Source organism: Cyanistes caeruleus, chromosome 20 (genome assembly GCF_971803275.1).
Source record: "Cyanistes caeruleus chromosome 20, bCyaCae1.hap1.1, whole genome shotgun sequence".
Lineage (NCBI taxonomy): Eukaryota > Metazoa > Chordata > Aves > Passeriformes > Paridae > Cyanistes > Cyanistes caeruleus.
This window is the reverse complement of record NC_141720.1, coordinates 1,178,294-1,192,211: the sequence shown is the minus strand read 5'-3', so window position 1 is coordinate 1,192,211 and position 13,918 is coordinate 1,178,294. Positions and strand designations below refer to the sequence as shown.

At 52.6% G+C, this 13,918-nt stretch overlaps 1 protein-coding gene across 4 annotated transcripts in view; it reads right to left on the bottom strand.

Annotated features, from left to right (window-relative positions):
• Nucleotides 1–1,717: 1,717 nt before the first annotated feature.
• The window catches only part of PNPLA7 (patatin like domain 7, lysophospholipase), a 101,499-nt gene continuing 89,298 nt past the window's right edge, over nt 1,718–13,918 (bottom strand). For all 4 annotated transcript variants that reach the window (XM_086858643.1, XM_086858645.1, XM_086858641.1 and 1 more), the window contains exons 31-35: nt 13,169–13,321; nt 11,103–11,210; nt 7,186–7,270; nt 3,455–3,558; nt 1,718–2,496 (exon numbers count right to left, since the gene is read on the bottom strand). In XM_086858643.1, the coding sequence (XP_086714769.1) occupies nt 2,416–2,496; nt 3,455–3,558; nt 7,186–7,270; nt 11,103–11,210; nt 13,169–13,321 (531 nt within the window). In that variant the 3' untranslated portion in view covers nt 1,718–2,415. The remainder of the gene's footprint in view (nt 2,497–3,454; nt 3,559–7,185; nt 7,271–11,102; nt 11,211–13,168; nt 13,322–13,918) is intronic.

Sequence of the window (13,918 nt, the reverse complement as noted above, 5' to 3'; positions counted from 1 at the left end):
TTAATGCACATTTGGTGTTCTTGCTGATCCCAAATTATCCCCTGCACGCGTGCTGCAGCGGGGAGCTGTGCTCAGCCCCGCCAGGACAGCGGCGCCCGAGGCGCTGCCCAGCCTCCCTCCCTGACAGCCACACTGCCAGGGACAAATTCCCAAAATAAGGATTTCCAGCAGCGCTGCCAGCATTTGTACCTCACCAGCACCGACTCCTGCCTGGTGCTAGGGGGTTCTGTGCCATCCAGGGCTCAGCATCCTTCTGTCTGGAGAGCACGATGGACACAAATGTCGTTCCTTGTGGATAAACCCCTGAGTCTCCAGAACTGGGGGCCCTGGTGGGGAGCTCATTCCTGTCCATAACACCTGAGTGCATGAGGCTTAATTGAAAGCTCTCCCTGCTGATGCTGGTGGCAGTGGTGAGTGGTGACTGTGGCTCTGCCATGTGCAAATGCCATGGCTGAGCTAAGTGACGCTCGGGCCACAGGTGCCTTCCCAGCGTTTGGAAAGCTGCTCCTGCTGCCTGCAAGGAACTTCCAGGAACCATCCTGGCACACACACACACATGGGTATTTATGGTATATTCTCTTCTAAAACCCAAATCACACCCTCCATGACCTGAGGAGGATACAGGGACAAAGAGCACAAATACAAATCCCACTAGTCCTAGTGGGAGCAGAACCAGCCATCAGCTGGGAAGGGATATTGATGTGAGTCAGCAAAACATCCCAAAATTCTGTTCATCAAATACCACCTTAGCAGTGCCTCCTGCCCTGGGACACCGCTGTCCCACGCTGACAGCTGGCACCCCATGGCCGTGTTTTGGTGGGGCTCTTGGAAGAGCAGCAATAGCAGGTGCCAGCCCTGCCACGTGGAGCCTTGGAGGGAGAGAAAAATATTTTCCATATATTTCTCATTTTCTGATTTTCTCACCAGCTCTTCCAGCGACAGCGAGTGAAACCCAGCGGCGCAGCCAAGCCCCCGCATCTCGACAGCTCAAACACAGCCCTCGGGTGGCACACAGGGAAAATCACACGTTGGGGGAGGTCAGGGAGCACGAGCAAATAGGATGAGATTAATTTGGGAACACCACGCAGGCAGAATGACGTGTGCCAGGGAAGGAGCATCGCTGGGCCCCACCACAGGCTGTCCCTGCCTGAGGAGCAGAGCCTGGAGAGGCTGCACGGACACGTCGGCCCCACACAGGCACAGAAACCTGAGAAGCCACAGCAGGAGCTGTCACAACCAGCTGGGCATGAGCCAGAGCCCCACTGCTCAGATCAAAACTCTCCCCCAGCCTGGGCAAGGCTTCCTGGAGGGTTTGGACAGCTGCTTCCAGCTGCCACGTGTTCCTTCTTTCTAAACCCCACTGGGCATTTTCTAGGAGCTGGTGTGGCTGCTCTAAGGAAGCAGCTGAGTTTGCTGGGTACTGCCCTGGGGACAGGAGTGCCACTGCCACCAGCTCTTGGTGAGGACAACCCCAAACATCCTCCCTCCTCCATGGCAACAGGATCCAACTGCCACCAACAGCTCCAGCCCAGGGGACAGAGCACTGGGGATTTCTTCCCAGGGCCTGACAGTACCTGGAGTGATTCCTGCTGGGGTGAGCAGCTGGAAACTGCATGTCTTCCTCTGCAAGCCTGACATAAGCAGAGGCAAGTTAGGCTCTTAGTTGTTGACAACTTTTCTCTTTGTAGGGCCTGATGCAAAGAAAAAGACATTTCAATCCAGCAAAATAACTTTATTTCAACAGGGCAAGTACAGCCAAGTGGTGGTTCCAGAGCTGCCCAGCAAGTGTCAGCTCCTTGATCCTTCAGTAAATGTCCTGCTGATGCCTCGAGGATCCAGGCTCTACGGCCACCCTTCACAACGATTTCTTAGGTTTAGATTTCACATGAAATACATTCAGATTTGCTCCTGTCAGAGCATTCCTCACCATGGTTGGAAGTCACTGAGGAGTTAATTACACAGTTACCTGATTTGTATGAAAAGAAAGCAACGCTGCAACCCACAAACCCCTCCCTCTCTCCAGTGCTGCTGCTCGGAGCCTTCCCAGCACCTCGCAGGGGGAGGGCCCCGGCGTTCTTTGGGCCTTGGCAGTAAAAACAGCGGCTAAAAACACAGCAGCAAAAACCCAGGCAGCTTTGAACTGCACATTTCCCCTCTGCCAGTCTGTGATCAATAACTGCTGCTCCTGGCACCTGTAGGAAGGAGCAGAGACCACGGCAGCCCCCCCTCCCCAGAGCTCCAAAGGGACTCGGGCAGGTTGTGCTTGGTGCCCAGCCCTGGCTGGAGAAGGATGAACATTCATTCATTCATCTGGGTGTTGTTTTGGCTTGGTGAAGTATTAAATAAATAAATAGGGCTGCTCTGTCAGTAGGATGGGCTGTGGCTCCCAGCTGGCAGCTCGGCCTCTCCCGAGCTCTATCCCGGCTCTCCCGTGCTGCTCGCCTGGCCCTCCCTGCTGGACACATTCCTGCGCTTCCTCAGCTGCATCTCTTCATCCTGCAGGAGAAAAGGAAGCACAAAGTGATCCTTCAGTGTACTCTCTGAGCTGGATAAAACCTGTCCTCTTCACCTCCTTTCCCACCAGCTCGGGTAAGCCCAGCAAACAGAACCCCCATTGCTCCAGCTCCTCTCTCAAAACACTGACACCCTCACATGGGCGCTTCCCAACCCATCCTCGTGCTCACACTGAGGAGCTGCTCATGACTAACACAGCAGGCACCTTTCAAACCCTGCTGCAGCCAGAGCAGCAGGGATGTGACCTGTGTGAGCTGTGCTGCTCAGGGTCACACCTGGTCTCACAGTGCACACTCACCTCGGTGGGCCTGCTGTCCCGCAGAACCAACCCCTGTGCTTGGAAGGGACCTCTGGAAAGTAAATCCAGTCATTTGCTCTAAGCAGGGCTGACTCAGGTGCTGGAGCTGGTTCTTCTTTGCCTTTCAAGTGTCTACAAGGGTGGAGTTTGCACCTCTCCCTGCACAGCCCAGGGTGGTGCCAGCTGTGTGCACAGGGCAGCATTTCCCACTGGCCCCAGGGAGGGTTTCCTTCAGCACAAATTGTGCCTGTCCCCTCCTGGCTTTTTGCTGGGCATCTTCTCCATAACCACCACCTTCTCCATAAACACCTTCTCCCCACCCACCCCACAGGCAGCTGGTGGATCTTCCCCTCAGCTCCTCTCCTCCAAGCTCCCTCAGCTTCTCCAGCCCTGATCCACCTAGGAGCAAACCCAGAGAGCTGCAGGACCAGGATTTAACTGTACCCAGGTTTTGCCACACATGAGGAAGGTGAGCATGTGCCATTCAGTGTCTGTGCTAACACAAAGCAATCCTGCACAGTCCTCCTCAGCCAGTCCCTCCCAGACACTTCTCTCAGCATCTTTCCCAACACATCCACCTCACACCACTCATTCATTCAGGACTCAATGACCAGCCACTGCCTGTTCCAGCACAGTTCCTACCGAGTCAGAGTCTTCCTCAGCCTGGTTGCTTATGAAATCGAGATAATCATCCTTCTGGTTGTCCAGAACTTCTTCCTCGTACTCAGTCTGGTAGTCTGACTCATCTGAAGAGAGAAGAGACAAAGCACAGGGTTTCACTGGCAGGCAGGGAGGCAGAGGAAACTCGGAGAGGAATGATTGCCACTGTCAGCAGGGGCAGGACAGTGCCAGCAGCTCTCTGCAGCTCAGCGCGCTGGGACTGCTCACACACAGATCTCAGCTCCCCAGCACATAAAAATAAACCATGTCCTCTCTGTCTGCTGGTGTCCTGGAGCCCTTCAAGAATCCAAGGAACCACAGCACAGCAGCCCTGTCCAACTGTCCAGGTCCTGCTGGGTGCTGGTTCCCAGCTCGAGGGACAGACCCTGCTTTTGGGGGGATGCTCCCTGGGGAATGCCCTTCACAGCACAGCTGCTGTTTTCCACCCCTCAGCCCAACAAGAGCCGTGGGACACCTTCAGGAGCCTCTGAGCTGCCAGTCCAAACTCCCCTGGACACAGCAGTCAGACTCTGGGAACAGGAGCCCAGGCTTAGGGTGAGCTCTGCCTGCTGTGGAGCTGATAAGTGAGCGTCTCACAATCTCTGTTCCACAGGGGATGGTGACATTTACATTCCCTTCCTCTCTGCAGAGGCCAATCTCTTGCTTTCTCCAGTAATCCAGCAGATTAACATAATTTAGGGAGTCTCAAGGGCTGTGCACAGCAGCAGGACATGCAAGGAAGGCCCCAGTCCCAGCCTGTTCCCATGGAATGAAGACACATCAGTGCAGAGCCAACACAGCAGGAGCAGAACCTCACAAGGGCCTGGAGGAACAGGACAAGAAGAAACGGCCTTAAGGAAGGCAGGGCTGGATGGGATTTGGGCAGGAATTGTTCCCTGGCAGGGTGGGCAGGCCCTGGCACAGGGTGCCCAGAGCAGCTGGGGCTGCCCCTGGATCCCTGGCAGTGCCCAAGGCCAGGCTGGACAGGGCTGGGAGCAGCCTGGGATGGTGAAAGATGCCCATGGCTGGGATGGAAGTGGATGAGCTTTAAGGTTCCTCCCAACTCAAACACTTTAATGACTCCACCTGCAGCCAGGGCTGACTCCCCACAGCAGCTCCAGGATGTGCTGGGCTGGGAGGGCCATCGATGCTCCCAGCTCACCCCAGGGCAGCAGCAGCCCCTGCAGAGCCTGGCCCAGCCACTCGAGACACCAGGGCACGAGGACAGCAAGGCAGAGCCTGTGACAGGCAGCACCTTCCTCTGCTGGCACCAGATCTCCAGGATGTGCGTAAATGACATTTTATTGTTACCATTAAAATCACATTTGTGTGACACCAGCTCTTCTGCCCCTTTCCTGAGTAAATTCCAGTGTGCTCTGAAGCAATTCCTGGGGTGTAGCCCACTGCTGAAGAGAGGGGCTCCTGTTTAAACCAGATCCTTGATTAAGTATTTCTCCTGGGAGCTGTCATTAGCATCTGCTCCACGCTGAAGACAACAGCACAGTCTGTTCCACAGCCTTTTCTTCTAGCACATAACTACAACCAACTGCTAGAACATTGGAATGAAAGACATTTGGTATTTTTATTTTCTTTTATTATTTTAGTGGGGTTTTTGTACTGTGAATTAGAGAATGACTGTTAGTTTTTACTAATAACACTAATGATAGTCTTCAATAAAATACACCAGAGAAACTGGAAGCTCATCTGAACAGCAACAGACACCACAAACAGGAGTTTGGAGTTCATACTTCCAATAAAACCAGCTGCCATCAAGACCAAACTTGATTTTCCCAGCACTATTCAGCACTCAGGTCTTTCTACAGACACAGAACCAAGAGCCACCCTTCTCACAACCTCCACACAGCAGCTCTGGGCGTTGGAGGGGAAAAAGGAGAACAGGAGGTGGCCCTGCTGTCCCCAGACATCACCTTCCATCAAGGCTGAGGCTCACTGTGACTTGCTGGGCACTACAGAACCTCCCAGAAGCACCAAAAGTCTCTGTTCAACTCCCCAGCACCCAAAGGGCACAGCCTGAAATCCAGCCAGCCAAGAGGAGATTCCACCATGGAAAGGTTCCCAAGCCTGCCCTGAGCAGGGTGAGCCATTCCCTACAGGAAGGGCACATTTCCCCACCCAGGGCACCCCGTGCTCCTGCAGCTACTGGTGGCTCTTTGCTCTGGAGACAGCAGAGGGGCTCCTGCAGTGCCACTGCCACACCTCAGGCTCAATCAGGCACTGGAAGCTCAGCACAGCCTCAGCTGCATTAATGCTGCCTCAGAAAAGCAAAGATGCAGAGGTGCCAATTGTGCTCATGCTAATTGTGTCCCTTGAGAGGTGCTGGGATGTCTCCTGCTTCACACCAATGGCCAACCCAGGCATTTGGCACCACCATTAACATTTCTCTTCCACAAATCCTCTCATGCAAATGCCCATTGCTACAAGGGCTGATCTGGGCTCCTCCAGGGGGGAGCCTGAGCAGGGATGTGAGACAGACACCCCTGCAGAGTGGCACCTCTGCTCCCCCGGCCACGGCCAGCTCTGTGAATCCAAATCACAGCTGGGGATTCTAGAGCAGGGATCATCCCTGGATCATGCACAGAGGCCACCAAGGAATGTCACTGCTGTCACTGCCACCCAGACATGGGCAGGGTCCCTGCAGCCACACGGAGCCACCCAGGGCAGGAACACAAAGGATCCTTTGGAGCTCGGTGTCCGTGTGTGTGACCCTGCTGCCTCCCTCTCCTCCAGACCCCACAGCCAAGGGAGGAACATGCAGCCCCCTGCCCATCCCATCCCACTGCCAGCAGCCCCTGAACCCCCTCCTCTGCCCAGGATGTGCCACATCCCTTTGCCACACTCCCCTCCACGGCCTCGCTCAGCAGAAAGCAGGAGCCTGATGGGGAATAATCAGGAACTACATAAAGGAGGAGGATCTGTCCCAGTGCTCTGGTTAAATCTCAGCAAGTCTCAGTGCCTGAGCCTTAAATAACCACATACCATGAACTCTTCACTCTTATTCACAATGGCTGCTTCAACCACATTTGATTAATATTTTCTTCATAAGGCATATGATTGTAATTAGCATTTCAAATTACCACAGGGACATCTCTACAAACAGTCACAGATGGGAGCACTGCTAACTTTAGCTTTCCCTCTGCAGGAACAAGAATCAGGAGGAGGGGAAGAGACTGTTTAGAAAGAGCTCCAGCCCTGGTGACACACTCAGGGGTTCCAGGCCTGCAGGGCTCTGATCCTTTTGGATCTGGGAGCTCCATAAACAGGGAGCTGCTCTGCAGGGCACAGAGCACCTTTGTGTCACCACACAGGAGCTGGTACCTGCTCCTCATCAGTTCACTGCTGCTCCCACAACACGAGCACACAAAAAGCAGTGGAGCCAGTGAGTCACTCCTGATCCTACTCATGCCAGCAGGGAAAACATCCTTGGGGCAGGGCTTTAGCTCAGCCTCCTCCCAGCCCAACACTGGCTGAGGATGGAGCCAGCAGAAGGGCACTGGGAGGGGATGGAAGCTGAGGTTGTTTCCCTCAGATGGGAGCTGAGCAGGGATTACCTGGGAGCACACACACCACTAAGAGGTGACAGCAGGGGGACACAGGGGGTCTGGGCTCTGAAGGGAGCAGGGAATGCCCAGGCTGGCAGAGCTGGCAGTCAGAGCAGGAGCTGTCCTCCTCCCACCCTCCCCAGCCCCGCTCACCGTCTGCCACCGGAGCCTTGACGGGCTCGATGCGGGACACGATCTCTGCCAGGTCTGTGAAGGAGGTGGTGGGACAGGTCACGTTCTGGAACACAGGGAGAAGTTCAAGGTTTGTCAGCAAATACACACAGAAAATCCAAACAAGTCGAGACTGTATAAAAATGATATTGAACAAAGCTCCAGACGCACAAATTCTCCACAGCTGCCCCCTCAAAAACCATTACTCATCAGTGAGAAATTCTCAAAACAGCTCTCCTGATGCAGGTCTGGTGCAGAGATGGGATTCCCAACAGCAGGACATGCTCTTAATGGCTCTTATTCCACCCACACAACAAGAATCCTTATTAAAAATTTAGCAAACTGTGGAAAAGACCCTAGAGAGAAGCACAGGAGGGGCTGGGCCCCAGCATGGACAGAGCTCACTCCACGTGTTTTTCTCCATCAGGGTCCCTTTCTAAAAGGGAGGTGCAGCTCCCCAGGGAGCTTCTGCTTTCCCTTGGGAGAAGGTGAGCAGGTGGGACACACATCCCTCAGCTGGAGTGATGCCAGCAGGGACAGGTGGCCACTGGGGTGACCAGAACCCCTGGGGACCCCTGAAAGCCCCAGAGCTGCTGCAGTGAGCAAGAACCTGCAGAGACATCTCCCACCACAATTCCTCTCTCCAATAAACCCTTGCTATTTTCACTCTGTCTCACCCAAGCTGACTGTTCTCTATTTTGAGAAGTTCTTGCTCCAGTCTCTCCTCCAAGAAAACCCAGCTTTGGCATTTCAGAGCCCTCTTGGGGCTGGGCACAAGGTAACCAGGTGGACACCTGAACACCTCTCATCCTTTTTTTAAACCCAGTGAGTTTAATGAACACAGTAACAACCCCAACCCAGAGGAAAGGGATAGGGAAGAGCTGGCAGAGGGAACTGGGCTGCCAGGAATTGCTGTGGAAATTGTCTTCCCAAACACCCAGACCTGCCCCTGTGCTCCCAGCCAGAGCAGCTTCCTAACATGGGGTTTTATGAACAATCCTTTGCTCTTCTGTGAATCACACAACCCCTGTGGGGTCACAGCAGCAGCCCATTGCTGCTGCAGCAAAGTGCTCTCAGTTGACCTTTCATCTGTAGCTGATTTTGATGTAATTTAGAACAGCCACAGCACTGAGCAGATCCAGGACAAGCAACGGGGGCAGAGAAAAGGCTGGAGGGAATGAAGAGGTTCCTGTATGAAATGGAACAGCAGTAGCTCAGGACACACACCTTAAAATATAAAGAAGTTGGGAAGCTGATTGTGACTGTTAAAGAACTGCTGGAAAGGATGAGTCAGCCCAGGCTCACTTTGAACATCCAACCTGAACGTTCCCAGTGCAGCATTTGCAGAAAGCTCTTTCCCAGGACAGGGAAGAAAAGCTCCTTGACAGCTCCAGTCCATGCCACACGACTCAGTGAGGGACACATGCACCCTCTGGCCACCACAGGCACTCAGCCACGTCCAAAGCCATCCCTGGAGTCCAAAATCCACTCCAGGACGAGGTGGCTGCACAGAGCACTCGGGCAGACAAGTGCCAGGCAGGGACAGCTTTGGATGGGATGGAGTCCAGGGCTCTGCATGAGCAGCAGAACGAAATCCCGCAGGGCCCAGCACCAAAGGGTGCCCCAGGAAAACCATCAGCAGCTCCTGTGGTGAGGATGGATGGGAATGAAGTGTGACTGCACCCTCAGCAGCATCTGTGCCCCAGCTGACCCCCAGGCCAGCCTGTCTGGGGAGGCAGCTGCACCCAAAGCCTCAGCACCAGGACTGGAAAACCACTTGTGGGAACCAGGTGTCCTCCCACTCTCATTTGGTGCTTTATAAACAGGAGTTTAATGTTTAAATGCTTCCTCTCACTACTTTTAAGGACAAAACCACCCTGCCATCAGATAACACGAAGTGAAGTGTCTCAGATCCACCTGAAACCCACTCTCAAACCTCTCTGATTTTTTTTTTTTTCCAAGGAGGAAAGTTTTCTCTTTGGCACAATCTTCATGAAATAAATTAGCAGAGAAAGACAGTTACTATTGTAGTCTGCTGGATTATATTTAGCTTTGCCTATGAATAACACCTCAGTAGACAGAACTTCCCCAAGTAGATCCAATTAATGGTGCTGCAGCATTCCATACTGGGGAAGAGTAAGGGCTGCTCAAAGTAAAGTTTATGTAAGGTTCCTGTTGTTTGTGTCTTCAGTATTTGCATTTTGGAGACAAGACAAACAGGGACTAAATGATCAAAGCAAAAGAGAAGCATCTAAATTATTAAATATCTGGATTTTTAAATAAAATTGCAATGCTCACAACATGGAAACAAGATGATAAGAAATGGCACTCAACTCTCAGATGCTGAACACTCCAGAAATAGATGAAGAACTAAAACATATAAAGCATCAAAACCTTTGCTAATGAAAGGCAAGTTAAAAATATCAGCTGCTCTGCCTGGAAGATAACGCAGCTAAAGGACTTAAGTGACTCTAATGGACTAAGAAAAGCAAGAAAAATACCCCACTGGGAACTGCAACAGTTGTAACTTCACAGAAATAAATCTCCTGCAACAAAAGTCAGATGCAAAAATCTTGTGTTTCAGAGGGCTCCGGGGTTTTTGGAGGATGAGCAGATGATGCCACGGTCCTTGGCAGCACCAGGGATGCACAGAGCCCGTGGCTCCTGCTCCATAACCTGGCAGGGCTGGTGAGTCACTCTCCCAACCCTGTTATTTCCATGCTGTGGCACCTCAGCAATCAGCACTTGGTGCCTCATTATCCAGCGAGTGCAGGGCCAGGCTGTGTCACATGGAGGATGTGACACTTCTGCTCCCCAGGGCTCTGAAGTGCCACAGAACCCAGGGCAGATGTGAGAAATGTCCATCATGCTGCATGAGTCAAGTGAAATATTCCCCTCCATTACTGTATCCCATAAAAAGGGCAGTTTAAAAAGCAGTCTTCTTTAAAAAAGTGTCTGCTACAGAAGTGAAAATGTTTGAGACTCTTTACTGGCTGTGATAAAAGTGAGGCTGAAGTAGGACACAGCCAATTCTGAGACAGTTTTCTCTGCCTTGACTTCTCCTTATGACTTTTAACACCAAAACCTGAACCCCAGCCCCTCTTGTCTGATCAGGAGGTGCCAGAGGAGTATCGAGGACCCATCTGCAGCCACACTGAAGCACCTCCTCATCCAGGTGTGCTCCCAGAGACAAATCCCAGGCTCAGCAGTCTGGGGGCTCCTGGTTCACGGATCTCCACGGCTCAGTCCCTGTGTGCTCCTTCCTGAGCCCCTCTGGCCCTGCCAGGCAGCGTGGGCAGATCCATCTGATGCTGAGCAGTCCCCCTGGAGCTGAGGGTGACCTTCACCTCCTCCCAGCAGAGCCATTTCCACCCCTCTGTGATTCACAGCCTCTGCTGACACTGAGGGCACCTGCTCAGATGTGGAATCATCCACCCCCCATCCCTGTGTCCACCCTGCCATCCATCCTCTCCCCATCTCTGAGCTGAAGTGCCCTGCCACCCACCCCTGGAGAGCTGCAAATCCTCAGTGTCATCTCTCACCTCATTTGACTTCCCTCTGTGAGGCTCATCAGAGTTATGATTCATTCTGGCCATCCCTTAAAAAATCACTGCTCATTCCCCTCTCTCTAAAAGATGATAAAAAAGAGCTACTGGGTAAAACATGAAGCCTTTGAATCACTTGGGTTTCAAATCAGAGCCATTCAAAGGACAGGAAGGACAGTGAGCCCTTATATTATAATATATTATCCAAATTCCTCAAAAAGGTGGTAACTGTTCCTTAAAACCAAGTGGAACCTCCCTGCCAAGAAATGCAGAGCACTGGAACCAACCTCAGGGCAGTCACTGCCCCCTGTCCCAGCCCTGGGCAGCTCCAGCAGCATTTCCCCAAGCACTTACATCAGTTTTGGATTTGCAGGTCTCTTGTCTGTCCTTCAGCATCTTGTCAAGGACTCCACTCCTGCACCACACATTAAATACGGTTTTTCCATGCTGGTATCCCACTTCCTGGAAAAAAAAATAATCAGGAGGAAAAATACTAATTAATAACTGCCCTTAGCATGAAAACAACTGGAAAAAACAGACCCATCACTCAGAGTTTTACTCTTTTTCTCAGAACACAGTAGAAATGATGTTGAAAAATCAAATGGGAAGGACAGACCAACAGATTTTGAGAGCCCTGGATTCCATCTCCAGCCCTGGTTCTGGCAGCAGCACTAAACCTCTGGTGCTGTCTCTCCTGCAGATTTTGGATGAGGGTTCAGAGCATGGGAGACAGGAATTCACTTCTCACAATCTGTCCCAGCCCAGGGTGGGGTGATGAAGGGGACAAAAAGGAGCTGACAGCTCTGCCACTGTCAGGCTAACCCAAAATAACCATGAGGAGCTGAGCTTCAGGAAGTGACCCACGGCCTCCACTGCTCCAGGGCTGGATACACCAGAGGGGTTTGACATGAAGATCCTTCAGCTCCTTGGAAAATGCTGGTGCCCATTTCTATTTCCTGTAAAATCCAGGCACAGAGCTGAAATGATCCCTTCCCACTATTTCCCAGCCCCTAAGGATAAAGGAATACCTGGACTGTCCTTCCCTTTGAGGCCAGCACAGTCTAAAACTGTCCTTGTGGACAGAAGTTACTGAGCTGTGCTGCAGGGAATGAGGATCCAGGAGCTGCTGCCCCTCCATCCCTGCCAAGAACCTGCCCACAGACAGGGACACTTCTGAGGAACTGCCCTTCTCTCAGGTTTTATTGCACTGACACAATTTGCCTGGTGCCTTTACATCTCTTTAACAGCAGCACATTAGAACGGAGCAGGGATGTGACAGCTCACGATCTGTTCCTGTGATCAACTACCACACCTGCCTGTCAAGGATTTCAAATCAGCCAGGACTCTCCAGCTGGCAAAGAACAAAGAATTATTTATCAGTCCTAGATCCACAGGCAGACAGCAGAGTTTGCCCAGGAGACAAGAGGCACCAAATATCCCAGAGAGAATATTCACACTGGGGAAATCAGCTGGTGGCCTGGAACAGCTGCTGAGTGTGGTAAGGAATCTGTCAGGTGAGGCTGCAGGGCTGCACTGTGCTCCTGGGGCTGGGCAGTGTTTGTTCAGCCAGGAGCAGAGACATCACTCATCACAGCTTCTCAATAAAGTGCCATGGAGGCTGACTTCAAGGAGTGGTGGCTTTCCACGCTGGGAGGGGAGCAGAGCTCTGCAGGAATATCTGGACATGGAAAATGCCTGACTAAAACAGGCAAAGAATGGAAGGAGACAGTACAGTCACTTTCTTGACAGGAGACACTGAGCCAGAATTGCTTTTGCTGCCCTGCCTGGGCAGGGACATCTCTGCTGTGAATGCTGGATTGTGTCACCAGAACAATTCCCTGCACAGCTGGAGCCAGCTGTGCCCGTGCTGGCTTCTGACACAAACACAATCCAACGCCAGTGATGTGACCTGGCAGCATCACTCTCCCAACACCCTGACACTGGAGCCATTCCCTGACCCTCTAAGGGGTGCAGAGGAATTGTGGATGATGTTTTACTCATAGCAGCATTCAAACATTAACAGAATCAGGTATTTTCATGTTTCCCTCCACCTCCAGGCCTCGCTGACACACTTCTGCAAACCTTCCATGCTACAACAAGCTCCAGGACGAGGGGAACGTGAGGACAAACCCCAGCCCACACCAATGCCAAGCCCCAGCTGCCCAGGGCAGCTCAGACACCCACGAGCTCTCACCCAGCAGCTGAGCAGGAACTGCCACCAAACAGGCAACCCATCCCTTCACAGGTCATTATATAATCAAGATTACTAACTCAATTCCTGCTGCTAATCCAATCTCCCGGCCGGGATCTCATTCCACAGCATTATTGAGTGTCAATTATTCACTCTGCGCCGCTCCAGCACTAATTAGCAGCAGCAGAGCTGTGAGGAGAGGTGCTGGGGGCCCGGGGAAGGCACTTACACAGATCTCATCGAACTTGCCGAAGTCCAGGGTGCCGTAGCGGTCGATGGGGGGCCGGATGTACTCGCAGTAGTCGCTGTTCTTCACCATCTCCAGCTGCCGCACGCAGCACACGTAGGCCAGGCGCGTCTGGATCTCGGCCATGTTCAGCACCTGCCCGGCACACCAGCCACAAAATCAGCTCCTCCAAGAGGATTTCAGAGTGCTCTGGGTGTTCCCCAGGGGGGAGAGGTGAGCTGGCACACAGGACCCTGGTGATGCCCGGGCACCTCCGGCCGTGTCCCAGCGTGGGCGGGGATCAGAGTCCATGATCAGCACCAGAAAGGGAACTGCCTTCCAACAAGCTTGAACCAAGACTTTCATGCCAGGATATAGTGAAATATTTATGTGATCTGTGCTGGGGGGCACAGTGATCCTTCAAGGCAGAAATCAGTGATGCTCCATCCCTGCAAGTGCTCAAGGGCTTGGAGCCTTGGGGTGGAACTGAATGAGATTTAAGGTCCCTTCCAACCCAAGCCAGTCTGTAATTCCACGGTTCTCTGCTCTGTCCAGTGCCAGGGCAGAGATTCTGCAGAATGGCTGAGGTAGACAGGGAGCCCTTGACATCATCCAGTCCATCCCTCCTGCCCAGGCAGGGTCAGCTGGGGAAGCTGGTCCATGACCAGCTGAGTTTTCACATCTCCACAGATGGAAACTCCACCGGCTCCGTTTTGCCACTGTTTCACCACTACCAGAAAAAAAGAAAATGGT